This window comes from Aphelocoma coerulescens, chromosome 1 (genome assembly GCF_041296385.1).
Source record: "Aphelocoma coerulescens isolate FSJ_1873_10779 chromosome 1, UR_Acoe_1.0, whole genome shotgun sequence".
NCBI classification, from domain to species: domain Eukaryota; kingdom Metazoa; phylum Chordata; class Aves; order Passeriformes; family Corvidae; genus Aphelocoma; species Aphelocoma coerulescens.
The window spans coordinates 96,219,200-96,245,224 of NC_091013.1; the positions used below are offsets into that span (position 1 = coordinate 96,219,200).

General features: G+C 45.2%; 2 protein-coding genes across 2 annotated transcripts; both read right to left on the reverse strand.

Annotated features, from left to right (window-relative positions):
* Positions 1-11: 11 nt before the first annotated feature.
* Positions 12-9,726, reverse strand: CCDC181 (coiled-coil domain containing 181). The gene is made up of 6 exons (XM_069019759.1): positions 9,509-9,726; positions 6,644-6,804; positions 5,212-6,123; positions 3,069-3,215; positions 2,274-2,428; positions 12-1,399 (listed from the first exon to the last, which is right to left on the reverse strand). Exons 2-6 carry the CDS (start codon positions 6,779-6,781, stop codon positions 1,279-1,281), a joined length of 1,473 nt encoding a protein of 490 aa, XP_068875860.1. The 5' UTR covers positions 6,782-6,804; positions 9,509-9,726; the 3' UTR covers positions 12-1,278.
* Positions 9,727-13,794: 4,068 nt separating this feature from the next.
* Positions 13,795-25,446, reverse strand: SLC19A2 (solute carrier family 19 member 2). The gene is made up of 6 exons (XM_069019847.1): positions 25,127-25,446; positions 24,388-24,993; positions 21,125-21,347; positions 17,459-17,651; positions 16,446-16,587; positions 13,795-16,210 (listed from the first exon to the last, which is right to left on the reverse strand). The coding sequence occupies exons 1-6, from the start codon at positions 25,310-25,312 to the stop codon at positions 16,085-16,087; spliced, it is 1,476 nt and encodes a 491-aa protein (XP_068875948.1). The 5' UTR covers positions 25,313-25,446; the 3' UTR covers positions 13,795-16,084.
* Between the last annotated feature and the right edge of the window lie 579 nt (positions 25,447-26,025).

The window sequence follows — 26,025 nt, forward strand, 5'->3', positions numbered from 1 at the left end:
CCTTCACTCTGCTGTGTGAGGCAATGAACAGAGAAGCACTTCTTTTGTAGTTTTGTGCAATTAGGGAGATGGCGTGTGTGAACCTTTGCAAACATTCCCCCTGGATTTGCTTGCTAGACACAGGAAGCTCTTCTTGCCTTTGGTGTCAGGGGAAGGTACTGGAAGGAGGAAGGCACCTGTTACTTACATGTCTTATTAGCATGTGAAATTTTCATTTTGTATCCATGTTCACTCTCTATGCTGGCAAAAGCTGCAACACAGCAGCCTCCAGTCCAACACCAGTACTCTCAATATGCCTGTAAGTAGCTCCAAAAATAACCAAGAAAAATACTACTAGAAAATCTGCTTTGCATCTACTACAGTTCTGTCTGTTTGCAGTACTCCCAGAATACACTGTGAATGTGGAAAAATTTAAGAGCAATGCCAGGACCATGTAATCTGTTGGGGCATATAGTTGGACAGAATGCTCCTCTTCTTCCACTAACTTTACGATTTCATGAGTGACTTTGGCATGTTCTCTATCAAGAGTTCACAATTTAGCTGGGTAAGATGATGTCATTTGCTAAATTTATTATAATAAACATTGACATTTATATAAGGAACCTAGCTTCCTTACTATTGGAAAAGGTCATAATTTGCACAAGCTTTTAATTCCATGGAATCGAAAACTACTGAATATGACTCACAGAAATAAGTTTCAAAACCTGTTGCACGTTCACCTACACATTAGTCTTCAATTACCACTTTCCAGGAACCTAAAAGAACACAGTCCTCTGGTCTAGAGCTGGTCAACAGATCAATAGGAAGTGGTACAAGAAACATCATTTTCCAACAACATAACACCTTGCACAGTCTTAATCACTAGCAGCATCAAACAGCAATATTAATCCACCAAAAATTCAAGATTTTACACAGTAGCCTGCATCCAGGAATCCATGATGGAGCTGAGTATAAAGTGCCTTTTAAAGAAGGGAATGTATTTACCACCCTCACACATAGATCTTGCACTCATTTAGATTTGGTTAAACCAAGAAGATCCCTGAGTTACGCATTAAAGCAGGCTTTTCAACTAAATTACAAATAAATAGATAGGAAAATCATTGTCACTTAAGGTAATTGTTAAACTTGCTTGAAAGCTTTAAAAACACCACAAAAAGTCAGCTGTAAAGACCAAAAACTCAAGCCATAAAAATTACGAAGATTGTCGCCAAGATCTCTGTGGCTACATCGAATTTTCAACTGTAATGGTCTGTGAAGCAAAAGGATTTTGGCTCTGAACTAAATATAGTGCATGTTCCGCATCCGTCTTGCTCTTCTGGCTTCTAATCTAAGCTGCCTGGCTCTCTCTTTAGCAGCTAGTTCTGCTGCTCGTTTCTCTTCTCTCTTCCTTCTCAGCCAGCTGTGGAGAAAGAAAGGACCAGAAGTTCTGGCAGTTGCAGTTCCAAGTTTTACATCATCCATTCCAAGGAGACTTGCCCCCCGCCCCGCTTAACTGGAGCCCACCCTGTCTTGTAGGGTGAAGTTAGGTGTCATGGTGAGACAGTCTAAAAGCCTGCCACACCCAAACACAGGAAGCATACTTTCCCACCCCAATTCTCCTGCTTTTGCACCCACCCATCCACCTTGCAAAACCAAGTCCTTTAGAGGCATGGCACCCCTGAGAGAATTGAATCTGACAATGGGACTCATTTCAAGAACAGCCTTATCAACACCTGGGCTAGAGAACATGGCATTGAGTGGGGGTACCACATCCCTTACCATGCACCAGCTGCAGGAAAAGTGGAACAGTGCAATGGATTGTTAAAAACTACTTTGAGGGCACTGGGTGGGGGAACTTTCAAAAACTGGGAGCAGCATCTAGCAAAGGCCACCTGGTCAGATAACACCCAAGGCTCCACCAATTGAGCTGGCCCTGCTCCCGTTTTGTTAAACTGGATTAACTTTACGTTCATTTCATGGACTGAAACAACCCAAGCTTGGTCCAGAACAGGCAAGAAGCATCTGGGGAGAAGATCCCTTTTTTAGTAAAAGCAATTCACTCTTTTCAGCTCAGGTTCTGACAAGTAATTTCACAGCAGTGAACAAACAACATCAAGGATTGATGATGTATTTTTGCTAGGGTGTAAGTTTAAAAGGACATATTCATGCAATTAAACAACCCTCCAAAACAATGAGAACTTCAGCAGCAAAGATGTACCATAAGATAACTACAGTTTTGACCTGACAGAGTACAAAGGTTTCAAATATGGTTCCTTAGGAATGACCCTACTCACTCTCTAAAAGCTCTGTCGCATTCTTCTGCCCTTGGAAAATAGGGCACTTCCTCAGCTTGGCGTCTCAAAATTTCTATCCGTTTTTCTCTCACATATTGTTGGTGCTTTTTTTTAAGCCATAACCTATAGGCTTCTTCTGGATCCCTGTTCCTCTCCTAGTTAATAAAAAAGACACATATACACAAGGCTTATCAGTAAACGACCTTTAGAATAATCACATTATAATAATTTGTTTTGTATTCTTCTGGCATGTCCCCTCTATGAAACAGACTTTATAAACACATGATAGCATATGCTAATCTGTCATAGAATATCTACATGAGCAAGCATTCAAAGCACTGTGTTGAAAAAAATACTGAATTTAGCTTTTCAAGCCCATCCCTTTAAGGCAGAAGAACTTTAGAACAGTATCTGAATCTCCTGGTTTTGATCAGGTCATGTGCATTAACTGCTTGCTAACAAGTTCTGATGGTAAGGAACACACTCCAAGGAGTCTTCTGGCTGCTTGTTCACTGCAGGGTTCAGCCAAGTAATCCTCCTGGTATACAGGAGCATCACTGTATCCCCTGTGATTTTATAGCTGAGTTCATGTACGCTGCTTCTACAATGCAAGCCACCCTGCCAAGCAGAAAAGTTCTAAACATGCAAGTCTAGCTCTTCACTGAAAACAGTAACAAGAACATTTCCCACCGGTGTAAATTTTCATACACTTAGCTAAGAACAGAGGCTTAGAATTTGGTTTTCCTATCTAACAAGAGCACTATAGATCCCAGTTCCACATAAGGGAGACCTTACTTTGATGCTCAGCTCTTCCAGCTGTTTTGCAAGACGAATTCGCTTTTCTTCTTGTAGTTGTTCTTTCTTCTTCTGTAACCACGCTTTAAAAACGATGTCATTCTCTCTTCTCCTCTCTTCTTCTAGCTCCCTTTTCCTTTCTTCTTCCTTAAGTGGAAGGAAAAGTGAATAAACTTAGTTTTTAAGAGAATGATCTTAATCTTCAGAGACTGTTGCAGGCAATAAATAAGCCATTTTTATTGCATGAGAGACACACTAAAATACAGATGAAACAGAAATATTCGAAGACTGCATCACAGCTGATAATACCTTTAGGAAGAAATTGCTTGGAGCACTTCTGTGGTTGGTGATATATTCACATACTTTCAGTCTAACCCCTTTTGTGGATTAGATTCCATTTCCATGACACATCTCAACTCACAGACATTTAAAGAGCATCAGGTGAAAACTCTTAAAATTAAGTCTGCCCAATTGCTCTGATTAGCTTAGAATCACTTTAAATTGATGCATTTTTAAAATTAATGCAGCCCTCAGGCTTGATGGACCACTCAACCGTAAAGGATATTTAACAACCTATGGATTGCAGGCACTACCTTATAAATAAGGAGGGTTTTTTGGAATGAAGTTGTAATGTGTTTACTTTAGGAGTATTAATAGCTTCAGGCTTTTTTCAAGTGTACAAAATGAACTGATACGTACAAAATTGAGAAAAGTTTCTTTTAACTTATTAATTACATTTTAGCTAATGATAAGTATCTACAAGGAGGAGAAAAGTTTTCAATTAACGCTTCAGAAAGCTGATTAAGACACTTTTTACCAGGATTTACTCTCTTTGAGACAAAAGCTACAATCCCTACTCATTTCAATACCTTGAGAAATCTAATCTTCTTGCAAATAGATGATGTTCCTCCCACCTACACACAACTTTCACATATCCTCCAAACTTACCATTTCTGATTTATTGGAATGAAAGAAACCCCACCAAAATGAAGCAGATGGATTCCAGTAATGTCAAGAAATGTTTCATGCCCATGAAATCCATCACAGAATGGAAGAATTCCATTCCAGAATGAAGAAATAAGGTAACACGTCCTTACCTTTCCATATGTCAGCCAACAGAGGAAGAAATTTAGCACACACTGTTAGGAAAAATAACCTTCCTTCCCCTCACCACACTACCTTTTACTTTAAATACACAGAGCATGGTGTCAAGAGATCTAGTCTTGTGTGCAAAAAGAAAACACTTCAATTGCTTGTCACATTTCATACCCCTCATTACTGAGCTGAGCCTCAGCAACCTTTTCAAATAAAGCAGGCTAGAGCTATTTCCACAGATAGAAAGCAACCTTGGAAGCTACTTAGGCAGCTTAATTAGTACATCATGGCACAGAAAAACGGCAGATGCTTCGTGCTCTTTTTTATAGAGCAACACACATCACAAGTTACCTGTTTGTAATTGTATCATCATAATGCAAAGAGAAGAAAACCATCTACGTTTTTTAACTCTCTGGTAAAGATTTCTGAAATCCCTATTACAGCTGTCAGAGGCTGACTCTCTATTAAATGTATTTTTTTTTCTGTGTAAGGAGCTGAGAAAGAATTAAAAGGGTTCTCACAGTCACTCTGTTGTGTAAATGTTATATTATGACTGAACACTCTCCCATATGATAATTTCCTAATTCATACCTCGAGTACCCAAATGTGCCCCTGCCTTACTGTGGTTAATGCAAACTTCCTGCACTGCAGTACAATATGTGCAGATGTGACACCACGTGCTACATTCCATAAACTCTGGGACTGTAACAGAACCTAGGTAGAGAGAGAGTCAAGAAGCAAAAGCAGTAAGAAAAATAGAACAGAAGAAGGCCTATTTATGAAGGATATATTAAATAAATACTTCATTTCTCCTCTGAGCAAGGTATGATCCTATGCCACTCTGGGAAAGGAGCTTTGAGAGATTCTATACAAACCCCAGAGAATTATTGTTATTGTTATTTTTATTATTGTTGTTATTATTATTACTACAACTACTACTGCTGCCTCTTTTATCAAGGAAGAATGGAGTAAATACCCTGAGCATGTGGTCTTTGTGGAGCAGAGGAATATGATGGTCACTGTGATTTCCTTTTCTCTATATATTTACCTCTCTCCTCAGTCTTTCATTCCTTTGTTCTATCTGCTTCCTTAATTCTTTTTGTCTGGGAGTAAGACTGTAAGTGGAGCTTTTCATGGGCACGTGTGCAGACTCAGTCTTCTGTGGACTCTTCTGTTTTCCCAGATCTCTTGCAGCACTCAAAGCAGAATCTGGAGGATGCTTAGAGTTAGATGGAGGAATTTCTTTCATTTTAGAGGCAGTGTGAGAAGAACTGGAGAGTGAAGATTTTGGAGATGTTTGTTGAGTTTCAATATCTGTAAAAGAAACACTTATTGGGGGCAAAATGCCCTGGCTTTCAATATCACGTATACTTAAGAGTTCAAACTTTCTATCTTTTTCCACTAGGATTTTAGCATCTGTCATTTCATCATCTGAGCCAGCACGTGCTGAAAGTGATGGGCGTTTCTGTCCCATGTCATTAGAAATGCGCAGCTGAGACAGCCTCCTTGAAACATCGTCTCCCCTTGCAAGGTCAGTTTTACCAACTTCAGCATTTTCTGGAGGAGGAGCTTGAAGATCCACCAACTCATCCTTAAATTTTAATTTCCGTTCTCTGTTTTGATCCACAGGAGCCTGATTTTCCAGCTCTTTGTTGGCTTCTTCAATCCTTCCCAAGATGTAACGCTTTATTTCTTCATCCTCTTCCTCATTCAGATCCTGCTCATTTTCCAGCTTGGATTCCTGGATAAAGCTTTCTCTCTCAGTGTCAGATTCGTGGTCCTCCTGTTCCGTATCTGCCCCGGATTCCAAATATTTTTTACTAGAGTATATCACTTTCACTTTTACATCTGCCTCTAAAAGCTGATCTAGATTTTCTTCCATGTCCTTACTGTCTTCCTCAAAGCTGTCTGCAGCTTTAGGAATTTGTGCTTCAATATCCTCTTCATTTTCTTCAGGATTCTAAAAAAATTAAAATAAACTAGTCTCTTCTCTCAACAAAAGAATGGTTATCAAAGAAAGAGAAAAGAAACAGCAAGAGAGAAGAGCAGTACAAACTATCTGCATTCTAAGCCAGGCTGTCAAATAGTGCATGTCATAACTAACAGCTTTTTTGGCACTAACAAGTCTCTTAAGTTTCTTCATGTTCACATTTACACAAAGTTTAACTAAACAGTAAAGTGATTAGTGACAGCATAAAACCACAGCGAGTGTTGCACAAACACTTAGAGGAACCCAGAAGTACTTTTGAAAAAAAACGTATCATTTTCAATGAACACTGAATTGTCTGCTTTAAAGATATTATAACCAAACTAACCAGTTCACTGAAATGTTTTTCACTATAATTCCAAATAACCTTCCTTGTCAAAATTCAGTGAATGCACTACGCATTTCAAGCAATACTGAATTTGTGCCTACGATTCCAAATATTACTCAATTTTGTCTTCTAAATAACACAACTAGCATTTAATGCAACAAATACCTCTTTTTCACCAAGGTTTTGGTTTTTTTCTTCATCAGTTAGGCATTCAGGGTCATTTTCAAAATCATCCTCATATTCTGCATTTTCTGTTAAATCACCGACATCTGCTGGATCTCCTTGATCTTCCTTTTCACTCATTTTGGTGATGTGTTAGTTTAATACTACAAAAAGGAGAGGGAATAAAATGTTTTCAAACTCTAGTGACACACAAATACTGATGTCTCGTGGCACCCACATCAACTTGTGAGCAGTATTAATACAACCATGTCAGACAGTGCCACAGCACCTCAGGACTAAGGATCACTGATGGCTTACAAACATGAATGGTTTTGGTCTTTCCAGTTCCGGCTACTGGGAGGTTTGAATTAAAGCAAATCAAGCTGATTTAATTAGAGCTTAAACTAGAACTCATGATCTTTTAACAGTTAGCCTTGTGCTTGGACAAGGAGATCACTATTTTATGTTAGCTAGAAGTACTCCAAACTTGTTGCTTGTATCTTACCTTGTTTGTATCTTACCTTGTTTAAATGCAATGTAACTTTAAATACTCATTAACCTGTTAATCAGGCTGGATATAGTCATGCTCATGACAAAACTGAAGATGAGCCACTATAAGGACTGAAGCTTTTAAACAATCTTTGGACTGCAGAGCACACAGGTGCCACCAGCTCCTGAAGGACTGCTTAAACGTCAGTGCTTGGTGCTCTGGGCTGACTGCCTGCTGCCCCTCGGCTCAGCTCACTCAGCACAAGGCATCAAAGACACAAAAGGTTAAAGATGTGGACACACTCACGAGCCTAGAGAGCTGATTCTGCTCTTTTTACAGCTTTAGCCCCTCATCATTCCTTCAATAATTCATTACTTTTTACAAAAGCAACACAGAAGAAAACATTGATTATTCAAAAGTTCCTGTTTTTTTTGTACTGTAGGCTGGAAGGTGCTACTTCCACATGTCTCTAATAGGACAAATCTGTGTCATTTTCAACCTACTAAAGATCATGATTGTTGTGATAGGACAAGGAGTAATGGGTACAAATTAAAAGAGGGGAAATTTAGGTTAGAGATTAGAATGAAATTATTTGCTGTTATGGTGGTGAGGCACTGGAACAGATTTCCCAGGGAGACTGTGGCTGCACCATCCCTGGAAGTGTTCAAGGCCAGGTTGGATAGTACTTTGAGCAACCTGGTCTAGTGGAAGGTGTCCCTGCCCATGGCAGGGAGGTCACAATTTGATGATCTTTAAGGTCCATTCCAATCCTTTAACATTCTATGATACGATATGGCAAGACAATATGGGGTGTAAGAGTTAGCTCTGACTCTGGATGGCCCTAGGACAGCAAGACAGCTCTTGCTGTGTAACCATCCTGCCCTTCCAGACAAGGATCACAGAATAAGAGAATCAAGAAGGGTTGCACCTGGACGTTCAAATCCATCTATGCATTTTGTAAAAACCCTTTCATCCAGCAGATGTTGCTTAAATTCTTCCAAGCTTTTAAGTTCTGATGAGCATTTCTGAGTTCTCAGTCATTTACTCTCGGGAACACCAGCTCTGCTTCTTAGAACTCTGTATTTCATGCCGGACAAGACTGATGCTCTTTTAAACCTCTAAACTTAGTCAAGATTCGTTTTAGAGGAAAAAGCAGTAATAAAGCTGGGCATTTCTTGCTGCAAACTTGTTTGTACAGAAACTTTTGAAAGCTCTTCTTTTTCTTTTATTCACATCTTGTTCAAGAAAATCTGGCAGTTTTTTCACTTCTTTTTAGCTACCACTTGCCAGTGGAATCACTCATTCACACTAGATTTCTCAGAATTTAAATTTTTAGAGCTCGTTCAGACTGTTGCCTTGGCTTTCCACATTGTATCTATTTCCCTCATGTTTTTCCTTCACCACCTCATATGACATGTAATGATTTTTGCTGGGAAATGCCCCTTTCTTCACAAATATCTTTGGTTTGGGTGATGACATACTTGGGATTTTAATGGAGGTTACTTTGCTCTAGTGCATATTCAGCACAAAAGAACTATTTCCCTGTGACTTCACTATTATGATAAGTGGATACAAAGGCTGCACAGAGAAGTTGTGCCTTTAACAAAACATGTTCACACCAGTCTGTGGCACTCAATATGAACACATTGAACACACTGTTCAATTAATTTAGGTTAAGTGTAATGATGGGGATCAGCATAAAAATCAACCTTTCCTGTTGTAAGATAAAGTAGCCATGGCTGAAGAGAGGATTTCCAATTCAATGTCCTTGTTTCATAGAATCATAAAATGTTAGGGGGTTGGAATGGAGCTAAGGTCATCTAGTCCCAACTTCCCCTGCCATGGGCAGGAACCCCTCCCACTAGACCAGGTTGCTCAAAGCCCCATCCAGCCTGGCCTTGAACACTTTCCAGGAATGGGGCATCCACCATCTACCTGGGCAACCTGTTCCAGTATCTCACCACCCTCACAGTGAAGAATTTCTTCCTTATATCTCACCTAAATTTCCCCTCTTTCAGTCTGTGCCCATTTCCCCTTGTCCTGTCACTGCAGTTCCTGACAAGGAGTCCCTCTCCAGCTTCCCTGCAGGCTCCTTCAGATACTGGGAGGTTTTAATGAGGTTTCCACACAACCTCCTCTTCTGCAGACTGAACAGCCCCAACCTTCTCAGCCTGTCTCCATCAGGGAGGGGCTCCAGTCCCCTTACCAACCTCACGGCCTCCTCTGGACTCGCTCCAACAGTTCCGTGTCCTTCTTATATTGTGGGCACCAAAAAATCCTGAATCGACTCCTATTCTATTTAGGGTATTATGGTGTGAAATGATTCAACATTAAGAGGGACCAAAAGTATTCAGAAAATCTCAACTCTTCATCCTCACCTGCTTCTGTTCTACTTGGGGTGTGTCCGTGGGGGGTGTGAGCTGTGAGCACTTGTTCGGCACAGCTTAGTAACACCTCTACGTGGTTACACTCAGGCACAGCCACAACAAAAGGCGGGACAGTGCGATGGATTTCTGCCGCTTTGTCCCTCTGCGCTAAAACATACACACATACACAGACCCACGAAACCGAACCCCACGCGGGTGCGGTGGGGAACGTCCTCACCAGCATTCCCTGCTCCCCTGGGACACGCCGGGCCCCGCCGCTCCCGGCCGGGGACGAGGAGCTGCCGCCGCCGGGCGTTGCGGTTGCCGAGGCAGCGGCGGGGCCGCTCCGCGCACCGACCTGCAGCGCCGGTCCGCGCCACGGCGGCTCCCGAGGGACAAACGCCGCTTCCCGGGGGACGAACGCCGCCTCCCGAGGGACGAACGCCGCCTCCCGGGGGACAAACACCGCCTCCCGAGGGACGAACGCCGCTTCCCGCAGCGCCGGTGCCGCCCGCGGGCACGGGCAGGCCAGGCCGCACCGCCCCGTTGCCATGGAGACGGGCCTCCGCGCCAGGGCCCCCCTCCCTGCCGCCCTTTCCGGGTGGCACAATTCCAGTTAACGCCTGGGAATTGCCGGGAAGCAGAACGCTGAGGGGAGCGGCAGCACACGCGCCCCAGCAGGAGAGGGGCAGGAGTGCGGCGGGCGGCTCTCGCTGACCAGCCGAAAGCTCTTCTTCGCTGCTGTTAAATTATGCACTCCTCAGGGAACAGCCTCAGTTTGCGTGTTGTATTATTCATCGTGCTTCGGCTGGCAATGAGCAATCGGATCAGCCCAAGAGCCAGCACTGTCAGGAATTGGGCTTTTGTTAATCACAGAATCACAGAATTGTTTGGGTTGGAAAGGGATCTTGAAGTTCTAATCCCTTTGCCATGGGCAAGGACTCCTTCCACTACACCAGGTTGTTCAGAGCCCCATCCAACCTGGCCTTGAACACCTCCAGGGATGGGACACCCACAACTTCTCTGGGCAACCTGTTCCAGTGTCTCACCACTAATGAGGACAGCACTGAATCTCCAGAGACACACCTCTCTGTGTTAACCACACACTGCTCCTTGAACTTGGAAATGGGAAAAAAAAAAAAAAAAAAAAAAAAAAGAAGAATGGAAACAGGAAAACGCCCTGAATTAATTCCCATCTGGAGGAAAAAAAAAAAAAAAGGCCAAAAAACCCCACCCTGATTTACCTGCAGGGCCAAGGGGGCTGGCAGAGGGAGAAGGATCAGACTCTGCACTAGAGCTGGAGGGAGGTGGCAGGTCACAGCCTCCTCTCGGGAGGATGAAATACCCCACAGGTAGTGGATGCTGTGCCCCTGAGGCCAGCAGGTTCCCAAAGAGCAATGTGACCACCAGACTCCCCATGGAGCACACACAGAGCTCCCTGCAAGGGTAGGCAGCTGTCAGCAGCCATGCAGGGTGACCAAAGTTCACTCAGCATTACAAGATGCTTCCCCAGCACTGCATTTTGGGGGAGGACCCTCCTCAGCCCTCCTACCAGCCTGGGCTGCTGTAGCATGGGTCCCCCTGGGTGGAAAGAGGGAGAGAGGGAGGGAGTTCTCCTCACTGGCAGCACTGACATGGTGCCCATCACCCTGTCCCTCACACAGCCATGGCCCCAAGTTCTGAATACACTGGCCTGGCAATGCAAAGGACAGTCCAGTCCACAAGGCCACACACCTCAGAGGGCAGCACCTCCCCTGTATTAAAGGGTTAATTTTAATGAAAGAAAATCCAGGCAGAAAACAGCCATGAAGCCAGAGCTTTGATAACTCTCAAAGTAACTCAAGTAGGGTCACCCTTTCACTCAAAGTCACATGGGATAGAAAAGCTAAACCCCTTCAAGGTGGGATTCAGGAGTTCTCTGAAGACATCTGTCACCATAGGCCACATGCCATAGGAGGAGGCTGAACTCCATGACCTCAGGGTTTCTGCTCATCCTACACCATGCAGTGAAAAAGAAAACCAGGTTTTGACATTGGTTCCAGTGGGCTGGAAGGGCTCCCTTATACTTACCAGAGATAACACTCGGCTACCTGCTTGGTAATGGTTCCTGCTGTACCTGGAAAAACTTCAACCAGTGGCCTCACCCAGGGCATGCAGTTATCCCACCCTTGAAGACAATATGCTGAATTTCTGATATTCCACATTTCGTAGATAGGTGTTTTGACAAGTTCGTGGCAGACTAAAATACAGAGAACTGGGCACAATACCAAGGCTTTCTGCTCTGCTTTTGTTTAAGACTATCCTTCATCTTAAAAGCCTGTGCTATCCCTTTCATTCACAAGAGATGCTTTATGTGACTAATTACAAATCAGCATGATTAAGACAAGGATTAGACCCCATTGTTGGAATGTCAAGCTGTGATGGTTTGATAATAATAACTTAATGATTTAAAGTCAATCAAAATTCATGCATGCATTCATTAATCCACATATCATTAAATGTAGGTTTACAGATGTTCCCATCTGTGAGGAAGCTGCAGAGCACGGTTATGGAAAAGGCAATAAAACAACAGTAAAGCAGTGCAGGGCTCCAAGCACAGACCCCGACATGTTGGCTGCTCTTTTCCATGTCACAAATGCATCAGACACTGCGTTCAGGGAGCAGATTAGTGTAGAGTGAGTGTGTTTGACAGAGAAAGGCTGGGTGACGCCTCCAGAACAACATTAAACAAGCACCTTAACACCTTTTCTATGTAGTGTAGGAAACAGTTGACACTGTCAAAAGCCACAGGCAACAGGGTTCAGAGCATCCAGTCTCCTGCCCCTTCCATAGCCGAAGTCCCTCTTTCCTTCCCAGTACTTGGCTACGATCACACCCATAGAGAAGAAAACGCAGCCGCTTCCCGACAGAGCCCTTCCCTTTCCCTGAGAGCACCTCCAGAGCAGCCGGCTGTGTCACACATGCACGCTGCCACAGCAGGGTTTGAGTGTAACCCTGCTTTGCCCAGGGGGACGGACAGCAGTGGGTGCTGCTCCTCAAACAGCAGCCTCTGGCAGCTCTTACTATTTCTCGCTTTTTAGACAGAACAAGCCCAGCACCCAGTCTCTCGCTGGAGCAGTGATCCCAGCAACTACACCTCATCCTACCAGCATCACAGCAAGCCCAGTGCAGGACAGAGATTCAGTGGTAACACTCACCTCCAGCAGCCCCCAGCATGAACTGGAACAAAGAAACAGTCACAGCATCCCAGGCAGACAGCCGCGTGCAGTGTTTATCTCATCTCCGCCAAACCGCACTGCATGCTCTATCTCCAGCACAGAAATTCCGCTCCTTCACAGCAGCTGCGTGCCCCTTGCAGCTCTCTCAGCTGTACACGATGTGGCAGGATGCAATGGGAGGAGCAAGGATTGCCACAGTTCACGTGGACTTGCTTCACTTGCAGGCGAGAGCAGCCTTTCACCAGCACCAGATGAGAAACGCTTGAATCCATCTTAAGGATAATGCTGTATGACCTGTTAGTTATCTTCCTGACATATGCAAGCAGAGATTTTAATCCCCCACCGTCAAGAAACTCATTCCTCCACATCTGACTCCTGTATTCACCCAGGGAAGGCAGATGAATGAAATTCAGAACAGACTTGACATGCCAACAGTCCTAACCTTCAGTAAGAAAACTCAGCAATAAAGCTCTGAAGGAAACATTGATAAGAAACCCTCCCCTCCCCCTTTCCTCCACAGAACACCCCTTTTCTCTTGTTTTTGGTGTTGTGCAGAGGGCTTGTTGGGCTACTACCCACACACACCACTGTGCCCTCCAGCCCAGCCTGTACTATGAGGTACAGGCCATGTCTTCTAGAAACATAGCACAGGGAAAGCCTTCCAAGGCCGTCAAGTGTGGGTGTGCCAGGATGGGGACCTTACAGCATTTCTTCTTTAAGGCCTAAATTTTGTAATTAGGTCAACATAAGTAGAAAGGTCCTCCTGCCTGGCAAACCTACACCTGCTTTGAATTACTGTCACCCCCAGTTACTGGAGCATCCTGACCAGGGCTACCCTGCATTAGTAAGGGTAACTGCTCAGCAGTTAAGAATCCCCAATACAAGACACTTGCACAGAGTTATGCAAACCTATACAAGCCAGCAAGCAACTATCAGCTTCTTGAAGCCTTGCTTCTTTTTGCATGTTTTGTTCTATATTGTTATTCTCTTTCTTACAAAGATGCTGAGAACAACCTGCAGCCGCAGTGCTGTGGATTAGCAGGGTATCAAAATAGAAAAAAAACCACTGTCCACACAGGATATCTCAGAGTATTTTTATTTAACAAAAATAGCTGTTTAATTAGAAACCAACAGTGTCCACATGGTTACAGAATTTCATAGGCATCATTATTAACCCTGCATACAGCTCCAATCAGGCTCTATAGTCACCTCATCACCACAGCAACAACACAGCTCAGAACCTGAAAAACATCCAGGTGTGGCATCCATACATTGTGGGCCTGAAAACATACACAGTGTAGCGAGCCTCTCTATTACAGTTGCCACAGTTTCATTACTTTGGTACAAAAACCATTGATAATGCTGTAAGTCATTAGTTAATTTGTGACTTGCTTTTAAAATAACTGGTCTGTTCCCCATCAAATATTCGATTTCTGTATGAAAAGTACGATTAAAATTGAGCTGCTCCTTTTGGTCACTTGACAGGAGTGCTGTACACTCACTCCCCCTGCCTTGCTCCAACTGCCATCAGACCAAGGAACTCAAAGGACAGACTATCCCTGTCCCAGGACAGCTCATCAGCTAGCACTTCATGGCTCCAGATTTTATTTTTTTAAAAACAAAAAACAGTAGAGAAAGGAACATATACATGGGTGGCTTCAAGTTTCCATTTCAGGTAAAGGCAGATAAGTTTACATGTGTAAATGCCAGTGCAGCTGAGCCCCCCCTTAGGGGGCTGTTTCAGCAGGCAGCCTGAAGAAAGGGCTCCCTGGATCCCAGGCAGCACATGCCAAACACATTAACATAAAGGTTGAGGCTCACAGAAAGTGATGAGAAATGTCCCAGCTAGAGGGAAAACACCTTCCCAACCCCACTGCCGTGAAGTCTCCATGGCACTAAAAGCAAGTGATGAACCAAAGCTGCTTCTTCAGCTGGAAGAAGAAAGGAGCTCTAAGGAGCATACAGAGAGAAGGCATGGAGGGAAAGGCTGCATTGCACCTTCCTCCTTGCCAGCTCTCCTGTAGGCTTAAACTCACCACAACCTGCACAGCAACAGGGACACTCCATAGGCATTTGTTGCTGTGCTGGTCATGCTGCCCGAGTATCCAAGGTGGCCAAGCCCAGGCCAATTCCGTGCAACTCCTCCTCAGTGTTGAAGCAATTTGGAAAAAAAAATTATTTTAAAAAACAGATGAGAGGTAAATCCCAAATTGCTTAAACTGGACAAAACAAAAGAATTACCCACTCTAAACATTCATTGTTCTGCTCATGTGGAAAGAAGAGGTAGAACTAGTGGATAGAGACCCACCAGAAGCATAAAGGCATTTTAAAATAATGGTGGAAAAGTGACAGACCATAAATCATCATTTTTCAATGCCTCAGGCAGTCATTCTGTTAACTACCATAATTGAAGGTGTCAATTTAATCACCATAGTCAAAATTCTCTAAGGGCACAAAGAATAGCTTAAAAGCCTGTGAGTTACCTTCCTTCTCAGTGCTTCACTAACACCCACCAGCCCCCTGAAACAGTCCAGCCCCGGGTTGTGAGGCAATTACTCCTGTAATCACAGGAACCTGCAGCCCTAAGAGACAAAGGCAAAGTTATCCAAGGGTCCCTTGGATTAGCATTTTGCCCATTTCAACTCCAAGTTCCCCTCCAGCTTTACAGTCCCTTGGGCACAGGCCTTTGTGGCACAAGTAGTCCTGCTGATAGCCCATCCACCAGTGTCACAGATTGCCCCAGGACACAGTTATGTTTCTGGGGAAGCACCATGATCAGCTAAGGTAAACCTCGGGCAGCAGGGATGACAGACAGGAACAGGAGAAGCAGTCCAAGCTCCTCAAGGAAGCATGTGCGTGTGCAGAAACGTTAGGGTACCAGTCCTCAAAACAGAGCATCCAGCATCACAGGGCAGCCTCAGTGAGAGCCACACTGCAGAGCACAGCCCTCAGGCCACCTCCTGTTCCAGGCCCAGGGCTCTCCACAGACAGGTCTGCTAGTGTGCCCTCATTTCTGCCCTGTAGCAGCACCTCTGACAGAGAGCAGCAGTTCACTAGACAATCACAAAACTGCCTGCAGATGGACAGTGTTAGACTAAAACCTCCCAAGGTTTTCTCATTCTTTGAGAAAATTTACTGTTCTTTGCTGCACATCCCATATATGCAACAGAAGAACAAAAGGCATTTTAGAAAGAAGATATTTGTTCTTACTTACGTAAGAGCTAATACATTTACCTTCTAAAATGTGCTACTAATATAGTATAAATATGGATCATATACCATTAAGGTGGCTGCCTTGGGAAGAAAAGGCAGAGATTAAAAACAGACCTATATCTTCATATGTAGTCACCAAGAGTCTTTGCTTGGTGCACTACTGGCTTTCAGGTGATCTGCTTTGCATCTGCTCTCGTCTCCTGTAAGCTCTCACAATACTGCAGATGCCACTGACCAAGAACACCAGCGAGATGGCCGCAAAGTAAGAGGCGTAAATCATGAACTGCAGAGAAGAGGAAAAGAAAATAAAAAGAAGTGGTTAAACCAAGCAGTTAGCAGATTTGTAAGAATGTTAATAAAATAAATTAGTTCCCTTCCTCTTCTAAAATATCAGGAATCAGTGGTTATTTCTCTGTCAAATCCTTGACCATAAACAGGTAGCTGAGAAGTTTTACAGCTTGGTTTATCTTCCTCCCTTCCCTACCTCCCATCAATAAAGGTAAGAGCATCTATCATACCTGGGTGAAGATGCCCAAGCCAAGCCCACTGGCATCCACGACAACCAAAGTGAGCAGAGTCTGAAGTGCTAGCGCAATGAAAGTATTGACCCCAAACACCAGCGCATACCGCTCCACACTGAGATTTGTAGCTATCTGGAACCTGGAAAGAAAGGTCAACCAGAAACATAAGGGAAAAAGCAGGGGAATGCATGAATGGCAGGAACATTTCTGGGCAGAACGACTATGCACCCTGAGGAGTTATGCTGACCGGTTTAGTATTTTCCACAGCTAAATTACATTGTACAAATAGTGTCCTTTCCTGAATAGGATCATGATGGACTAACTTAGAAGCTAGAAGAGACCCATAAGACACATGTAACCCCTCTTTTTAAAAGCAAACAACCCCACCCCCTACTGAGGGAGCCCTGTGGGTTTCGGTGCTACTGAAGCAGCCCTGCTGTCCAGTGTAAAGGGTCTTGCCACGTGGAGAAGATGAAATGCACTCTGGCCCCAGAGAACTGTTGGCAATCTCAAAGCTTCAGTCTGTTGCTGTGTGGTCCATAACCTCTTGCATCCTTCTAACCAGAACTCCCTTTGCAGTTGCCAGTCTCAGCATCACCCCTCTTACTGTGCTTGAGCTGTCTTGCAGTGATTATGTGGTTCAAAAGCAGCTATGCTTTCCCCCCCAAAGTGACAAATAACATTGAAGTAGTTTTCTTACAGGTTAGGGAAAGTTGATGCTTCAACCCAGGCAAAGCATTGTCCTTTCCTCATCTGTTAACACTTCACTACAGCCACACTTATGAAAAACATCCCCCTAGCAATCAGCACTATCTAATATTTAGAAGCAGTCACTTCAGTCTCACAAGACTTTTAAGCTTGGGCACACTGCCAGCCAAATATATCTCCATGCCACAGCTTCCAATCTGAATCACAAGACAAACCCTTGCAACAGACTCTTGTTACACAGAAAATGTGCTGCTTTCACACCAGCTGTAACCTTGAGAGCAGTTTACATTACAAATACTCACGTTGCTATTGTGATTAGCATCATGTAGATAATTCTGAAGACGACATAGGATGCATAGCACACCCAGATGTTACGAACAGTGTCCATGACATACACAGCAGCAGCAATAAGAATGGAGAACAGGGCAAGTGCCACCTCACCCCACATTGCCCAGGATGTTTTTATGTGACCCACAACAACAACTGCAACAGCTCCTGTGAGGGGAAGGAAAGCATAACTCTTAGTAATTACAGTCAGAGCAATTTGGAGATGGTGTAGTGGGAGCTCTACAGCCCCTAACAGCCAAACATGAATGAAGTGGAGGACACAAATGGGAACACCTTAGCAGCTCTCCTTCCTGACCCCTCCCTCACCTGGAATCCTGCTGCAAAGTCCCATTTACTTTTACAGAAACAGGAAAAAAACATGTAGGTCAATGCTTACTGCCTCCAAAGTCTCCTATCTGGCTCCGGAAGCACGACAGCCCCAGGCCTCAGAGCACTGCCAGCCAGTCCTCTACACTTGACTGTGGCAGTGCTGTCAATAATCGGGCAGTCTCTATTGAGAAATGCAAATCCTGGTTCTCAAAAGCACTCACCTAATTATTTAGTGGTGCTTTAGCAGAGGCTAGGAGGGAGGAAGACACTACTCACTTTAAAGCACAGTTGTTAGAGCTCTCTCCCAGGAGGCAGAAACACCTACATTTACTGTCATCTCCACATTGGGCTGTAACAGTAAGTAAGAAGAGGAGTCCAAATCCACATCTCCTGGGATACAGCCTAATCACAGGGTATAATCATGCACTATTGATTGTGCAAGAACAATCCTTTACAACCCGAACAGGTTTGTAGCTCTGGCTGGATTTTATGAAGGGGGGATGGGGAGAAAAGACAAATCATAGGATGGGAAAGCATGTGGTATTTCATGCAATTCAATGAGCAGACAAGGTGTGTTTCATGCACTATCACCGTTGCAACTACTGAGAAGCCTAAATACGCATTACATTAATAGAAAATTCCTGTTTCAAGTAGGCCTTGTTCTGCAAACAAGCCAAATAGCAACCAACAGCATAATGGCTGTACACAGCAAACCAGACAAACAGCATACTGACAAAGGGAGGTTTACAGGACATCTCTGAAAAACAGGATTGTGTTCAGCAGTAGACCACTGCACAGAAGTGCTACAGTGCACCATCTAAGCTCTTTGTAGCCCTTAGCTAGCCTGCTGTCTTAGAAAACCTTCAAGCACACCAAGACTCCTTATGTACCATCAGTTTGCACAAGCCTGAGATCCTGTCAGACCTGACCAATCTCACAGACTGGTGAAGAAGGGAGCTATGCCAAGGCAAAGGATTTATTTCCCCCCCCACTAAAGTCTTCTCAGTGCCTGCTGTGACACGACCTGACTAACATCTTGTTCTTTGAAAGTCTGGCTTCCCCAGTAGCAAAACTCTGAGATGCAAAAAGAAGCTAAATCCTAGAGCATTCTTCCTATTGTCTCAGCAATTCTGAAATTCGGGAACAGACATGAAGATCTCATGGCAATTCATGAAGTTGTACTCTCCCTATGTGCCCAGGCTGTATCAACCTGACACCTAATTAAGATATTCAGTCTCTGGCCTTCAATGAGACACATTCAGCTGATCCAGTGGTTTCACAACCCAAACTGATAAAGGATTGCCACACTCCAAAGAAGGTGCAGGGATGCAACCTAACAGTCAGCTGATCTCCCTAGAAGGAATACTACTTCTCTTTCCCAGGACAGGGAGCCGACAGCTACCTGAGTCACCATGCCAACTTAAACCCTTCTGCAGGGCAGGGATGGCAACAACACCTTATGCAAAGGTTGCCAAACATTGCTCCTAACTGAGCACAGAATGACTAAGAACAATGAAAATGGCAAATCAGATCTGGGATGCAGCAGGAGAGGTATTTCTAGTACAAGGAGAAGAGTAAACAGCATGTGCTTCTCTAAGTCTGAGGCCTCACTGAATAAAGCCGAAGGCAATTCTGGTTATCCACCTTCAAAAAGAATGCAACTCAAACCAGGTTTGGTGCAAAGAGGGGCTAATTAGGAAGAGAACAAAGAGCTTAAATTTACCAAAGAACAACTAGAAAAACCTGGCTTCTTTGGCCCACAACAAAGATTTTGTGTTAAAATACAACCTTGGCATGACATTAGAGATAAAAAAACTGCTCATTAATAAATTCAAACTGGAAATCAGGAGTCAGAGCATTTGCACCAGTGCCTAGGAAGGCAGGTCACTGCATGCTCATTCTCAACAGGTGTTAGGACTTCCAGTCCTGTTAAACATTTCAAGCTTTTAGTTGTGAGTATTAATTCATTAAACTTTTCTTCTTTCAAGCAATTAATCTCTATCAACTTGAAGGACTTTTGGTTGCGTCTTTTGAGCAGTTCACGCTAATTTGCTTTTATGAAACATGACCCAAAATGATTAGACGATTTAGAAAAAAGATACTTGAGGAAAAAAATCAAAATGGGAAACTAAAAAACTTCAGTTTTACAAGAGTTTAGGTCCATTGTTCACAGGCCTTTAAAAAAAGGACCTTGTTATCAAAAATGTTCATGATAAGGTTTGAAGAATACCCCTCCTTATATATATATATATTTTTTTTTTAATCTTGCTGATATTAGGCCACATTATGGGTCTTCTTTCCCTTGATACCAATTCTTCTCCTTCCTGGGACAAAGGCAGGATGGTAGAGGAAGCTAATTCAAACAAGAAGTAGGAGCCACAGGTTCATGCTAGAGTGGAGAAAGTGTATGAGAGCAAGCTATTCAAGTGCAGGTTTAGCACACCAGGGACTGAACAGACAAAGTCATCAAGTTGCCAACAGCTTCAAACCCAGCTAACAACGGGTTGTACACTGGCTTTTAGAACTATAAACCAGCCACAGCTTCCTACTGAACTTCAAGAAGGGGCTGAGCACACCCAAGAAAGCACTAATAATTTATTTGTGTACTTTGGTTTCTTTTGCCCCCAAGGAGGTGATGTCCACAGCAGATGATGGAACAATGACTCCATCAAAGAAAAGAGACATGCTGCAGCAACATCTAGAAAACCTCTGTAAGGGTATGTTAGCTGCTTTAAAAAGGTATTGTCCTAGTTATGGTAATGAAACAGTACTGAACAACTTCATAAACAAATGCTTGTGTTGATTGACCTACCTGTCCCTTTCAAGTCAACCAACTTCTTTCATCTTAATAGCTTCTGCTCCTAACAGTGCTGGAATGACTAACCATGGCTCACTGCATGCTGTGCGTGTGCAGGAAACCTTGGTACCCTCCCGGTGGAAAACCAAACACACAGGACCCCATGTCTGACTGAGTGCTTAAAACAAGCATAACCCCACTGTCATAGTGACAGCCAAGAACACACAGTCAGCCACATGCCTGGAGCCTTCTGCCAAGTATTTCAGAATGAAGATTGGCTTGGGAGGCTCCTCTAAACACCTACGTACAGGATTACAAGAATCAGGGCTACTTCAGCGACTAACTCACACTGAGCACCTACCTGTGCATGTCAGGGAAGACTCACCCCAGATGCCAGGGTTTACCTCTCCTGCATGCTTGGGGGAATGCGAGGCACTTCCAAATCATGCTCTAATGACCTTGAGGGAAACAAGACATTTCTCACAGCAGAACAGGAGCTATGCCAGAAGCTTACCTAGGAGCGTCGAGGCTGCCTCCACAGCACCATTGTAGATGTCCGCGCTGTGAGAAGGCAGCACCATCTCCCACAGGCCCTGAGCATAATTGATGACCTGAAAGTAGCCACAGGTGGACAGTGCCCACCACACAGACCAGCAGAGCATGGTCCTGGAGGAGTAGCACTGCAGCAAGTCCCGCCAGAGATCCTTGAGCACCTTTACGATATCTACTTTCTGTTTCTGCGTAAATAGGAGAAGGAAGAGGAGAGAAATGTTAAGTCTTTGTTTATGAGTATTCCACACTGCTCCACAAAATTGCCCCTTTCAGGTGGTCTGATCACTGGCGAGTGACAATACCACTCCTGGACACAAACCCCCACAGAGTAATAAATAAAAAGCTTCCCCATCCCACAGTCTCTCTGCCAACCAGGGCTGTATCCTTTCATGCAGAGGAAGGGTTCAGCCCCAAGCACCTCTCCGTCTCTGGCTCTCCCCAGAAGAGAGCAGGGATGGACACATGCTATGTGAGCAACTGAAGGGTACCAGAGAAGAAACACCAGAGAACAAGATACAATATCCACTTTGACAAGACAGGATCAGAAGCCAGCCATTTACATCATAAAGGCAAAAAAACCCCACTGACACTTTTAAGTCCTGATTCAAATTCAACCAAATTTTGTAGCACAGAGAACATGAAAGACATCAAATGACTATATCTCTCTCCATGTAAGTTGATTTTTTTCAGTACAGGCATTTGGGGTTTATAAATACTCGAAGAAGCAATCTCATTACCACATGCTCTACCCCTGTTCAAGCTCACCAAGGCTTCAAGAAGGTGAGAGATGTCACTTGGGGATCTAAAGTGAAACAGAAGCTACTTCCACCAGACACTGGCAGCTCCCGCACATACAAGTGCCCTGACAAATGACATGAGATAAGAAATGAAGCTTTCCACTCCAAATCTTTCTAGAAAGAGCATGAAAGGGGGCAAACCCTTAAAAAATAATTGAAAATAGATCTATTCTAGCAACAGCGGATGACAACAATCAAAACTGCTTTTTACATAGAGACTGTTACAGTCCTGTTCTTTACCACTTTATGTCAAGAGCAGCAGAGGAAAAGAGCATGTCTTTACTTTGTAGACCAAATTTCCTGGTTGCATTTGCTGCATGCACACATGTACAGAATCTGTGTAGACCCTGTAGGGCAAAACCCTGCTAGTCTGAGTAGCAGGAACAGTTACTTCATGCAAGACTGGGCAAAGCCCCAGGGCCCACCCAGCACCTCAGGACCCTGTGAATTTGGATTCCCTGCAGGGAAACACACAGCATTGTCACAGGACTGAGCTATTGCACATTGTGCTGTCACATGTCCAGTTTCAGAGTGGTTTCCAGAGAGCAGCAGCAACTTTGGGCTCTTGGCATTACGCCCTTTCCCTGGGGGAACTGTGCAGTGTGTTCCTGGGAAAGATTGTTTCCGTGAGCAATAAAACTCATTTTAAAATGTTTCTACTAAAACCCCAAAAGACCACAGCCTGAAACCTGTCCTGAACTCCCTCTCTTCCACCCCTTCAAGTGCCACTGATTTCTAAGCATCTTCACTGAACACCACACAGTCCCACCAGTGCTATGCCAACAGCCTAACTCTTGCTCTGTGGATACCATTCCTCCAAAACACAACAGAACAACTCGGGAAGAGGTGAGCTTGTGGCAATGTGACTTTAGCACATAACTCCCACACAGAAGATTTCACACGAAGCTCAAGTTTAGATGCAGGAAAACAAGGGAAGGGAACTGTAACACAGACTGCAAAAACTGATCTGGCTGTTCAGCCCTAAGCACGTATCTGATAAGCCAGAAAGGCCCACCTGCCCTGCTATGGCCTGGCTGTGCCTCTTCAGTATAATTATTCCTACAGGCATCCATGTTCATGAAATATGGTTGCTGTTACCTCAGTAAGAAGGACAATCATCACACTCCAGTGCTCCTCAGCCTTCAGCACCTGGTGTAAGTGACCTCTGGGGAGTTAGGCAGGTGTACTTGCTCCTTTTCTAAACTTTTCTCCACTACTTTGGCACTACATGTACCCTCACAGAAGGGGAGTAAAGTAAACAAAAGGGATGGATAAGTTATACATTAGTCATTATTGGCACAGAATTTGTCTTTACAAATACCCTTCAGCATGCAAGCATAACTCGGGTAAAAATATCCTTGCTCACACAAGATCGTGCTGGATGGGGCAGGATTAAGTCCCTGGAATGTTAATACCTTTAATTCCTAGCTGTAGCTGGAGAAGCAGAAAGCAGCCCTGGATGCTGCCTCCCCCAAACCAGCTAACTGGGGCTTACTTGCTAAGAAATACCCACTGCTGACTAATCCAGCAGTCGCTCATTCTCAGAACCAGTATGGCCTCCTTCTGTCTGAGGAGCAAGGCTGGCCTCTCCCCAGAGCCAAGAATCCCCCTGCCTGCATTCCCTGGAGCAGCATGACCAGCAGGGACCTGCCCAGCAGGCAACTACACACTCACACTGGGCCTCAAAACTGGAGGCTGCTCACCCAGGTGGGACCCAGCAGGTCCCTCCACCAAGCAAGGGTCCCCACACTTGTTTCCATACAAATGGCTTTGCCAGAGGTTATGCAGCCCACAAAAGCCACAAGTCAGGGCACTACCTTGGTGTTCTCAGGGGCTGCATTCAGCTGATACTATGCAAATGTGCTTCCTGCAATTTATCCATATTCTACCCTTCTATAGATAATCAATGTTTGCTTCCAAGTGCTCTCAAGAACCACTACTGTTTCCTTCCTAGACCAGTTTCCTTCCAGGGTCATACGATAAACCCCAAACATTATACAGCACAACTTGCACAACAGTTGGAGTAACAATGTCAGAATGTGAGTGCAAGAATTGCCTCTTTTCTGCAAGTCACTGGGTGCATCCAGAAGCACACAGAGTTTGGATATATGCTCAATTTTTAGTGTCCCAGAGATGTCCCTTGCTTTTGTACCAATGGATGGCAATCTGATGCCCAGAGCATTCAAACTGCAGCCTTGTAAGACAGGGAGAGCAATTTCAGAAAAACTAAGGAGCAGCCTACCATGCTCAAACAGCAAAAGGATGCCAGTAATAATTCTCCTCGTGGCATAAATAAGGAAGTGGGCTAAGTAAAGGGATTCTCTTTTGCTGTTAGATATTACATCTCTATGCTATGTACATATGGGCACATGTGACAACCATGTCAGTACGGCATCTCCTTCTCATGTAAACTCAGGGCACAACTCACCTGTTTCTCTGCTGAATGACCCTCCCCATTTAAGGGAACTTTTGCCTCATCCTCCCAGCCAGGTGCCCTCTGCACATCGGGATGATCTTGGACAACCGCTCCATTTTTACAGTCCATGACCTTCATTTCACAACTAAGCCGCTGACTTGAAAGGTGGTGAAAGAAAAGGCTTTTTTGTGGCATGGGCAGGAACCACGCTGTGCCAAAGGCAATGGATATGCTGGTTAAGGAGATAACATTCAAGCTGAAAAGGGACCATCCCGCTACTGACACAAGGATCTGCCCAGACACCGAGCCCACTGTGTAGCCCACCAGGGTGGCACTTCGGCAGTAGCTGGTAACCTTTTGGTACAGATTGATATCGACGACACTGTAGATGTAGGAATAGTAGGCGATGTCGGTGGCAGTCCCCATCCCGTAGAAGAACTCAAGGAACTGGATGGCCCACAGCCCCTGGGCGTACAGCAGCATGAACCAGGTGACGATGAGGCTCAGGCCCTGCAGCAGGACCACAGGCTTGTACCGCAGGTAGTCCGTGGCCAGGAACACGGGGAACAGCAGCGCCAGGTAGGAGTAAGTCCACACCGGGTAAATCTCGTTGAACACCTGCGGAAGGGAAAAGACGGCGGTGACCCCCAGCACTCACGTACTGCGAACAAAACACGGACAGACAGACACGCACCCCGCGGGGGGGGGGGGGGGGGGGTGGAGGGAAGGAGGGTACTCGGGGCCGCGGTACCTGGGTCTCGGAGAGGTTCTTGTGCGGCCCCAGCAGGTACCGGGTGAGGAAGGGCTCCGACGGCCGCACGCTGCAGAAGAAGCCGTAGGCGCAGAGCAGCGCCGTGGGCAGCGCCCAGCAGCACGCGCCGCCGCCGGCAGCCCGGGCGGAGCGCTGCGCCGGCCGCCCCCCGTGCGAGTCCGCCATGCCGGGCCGGGCCGGGCCGGGCCAAAGGCGCTCCCGGGCCAAAGGCGCTCCCGGGCCAAGGGCGCTCCCGGGGCCGGAGGCTCCGGTGCCGGGCGCGGGCGCGTCCCGGTCACCTCCCGAGAGGCGGCTCGGGCCCCGGCCCGCGGCGCTGCGCCCACGCTGATTGGCCGGCGCGCGGGGGGCGGGGCCACGCACCGTTCTACGATTGGGCAATGCCGCCCCTGTGGGCGGGGCCAGAAGCCGTGCACGCGGGAGGGGAGGGGCAGGGCCGGGCTGGGAGCCCCGCGGGTCACTCGCCCCCGAAGTTCTTCCGCTCCCCGTTCCTCCAGGGGCAGGTGCGCGCCTTTCCTGGAAACCCCCTCAGCAAAGAGATCCCTGTCTGCTATACTGTGCTCGTTCGCGCTTTCCTGGCCCAGACGCGTTCGGCCACTGACCTCTGCCGCTTTCTTCCCTTTTGCGAGATAAGAGCTTGAATCACTTCTGTTTAATAAGGCAGAACCTTGTTGTCCATCCAGAAGAAATATTAGACAAATGGGGAAAATAAAACGATTACGTTCGAAGTCATTATCTAAAGTTTTGCCCACTACTACTGTTCCTAAAGCTTTGCCAGTCCTGTAAACTATTTGCTGTTTTTCTTCTCAATCTATCCCACATTTTCCTTCTATCTACTTGATTTGCCTTTCCCTTTGCTCTACTCCCTTGATCTCCACGAC

Excerpts from the sequence above, each read along its gene's own strand:
- CCDC181 (XM_069019759.1), bottom strand. The coding sequence starts at position 6,781 with ATGAGTGAAAAGGAAGATCAAGGAGATCCAGCAGATGTCGGTGATTTA. Across the intron at positions 6,124-6,643 it reads AAAACCTTGGTGAAAAAGAG|AATCCTGAAGAAAATGAAGA; the intron begins GTATTTGTTGCA and ends TAATTTTTTTAG. Across the intron at positions 1,400-2,273 it reads TGCGACAGAGCTTTTAGAGA|CTGGCTGAGAAGGAAGAGAG; the intron begins GTGAGTAGGGTC and ends CTTTCTCCACAG.
- SLC19A2 (XM_069019847.1), bottom strand. The coding sequence starts at position 25,312 with ATGGCGGACTCGCACGGGGGGCGGCCGGCGCAGCGCTCCGCCCGGGCT. Across the intron at positions 24,994-25,126 it reads AGAACCTCTCCGAGACCCAG|GTGTTCAACGAGATTTACCC; the intron begins GTACCGCGGCCC and ends TCCCTTCCGCAG. Across the intron at positions 16,588-17,458 it reads ATGCTAATCACAATAGCAAC|GTTCCAGATAGCTACAAATC; the intron begins GTGAGTATTTGT and ends CTTTCTTTCCAG.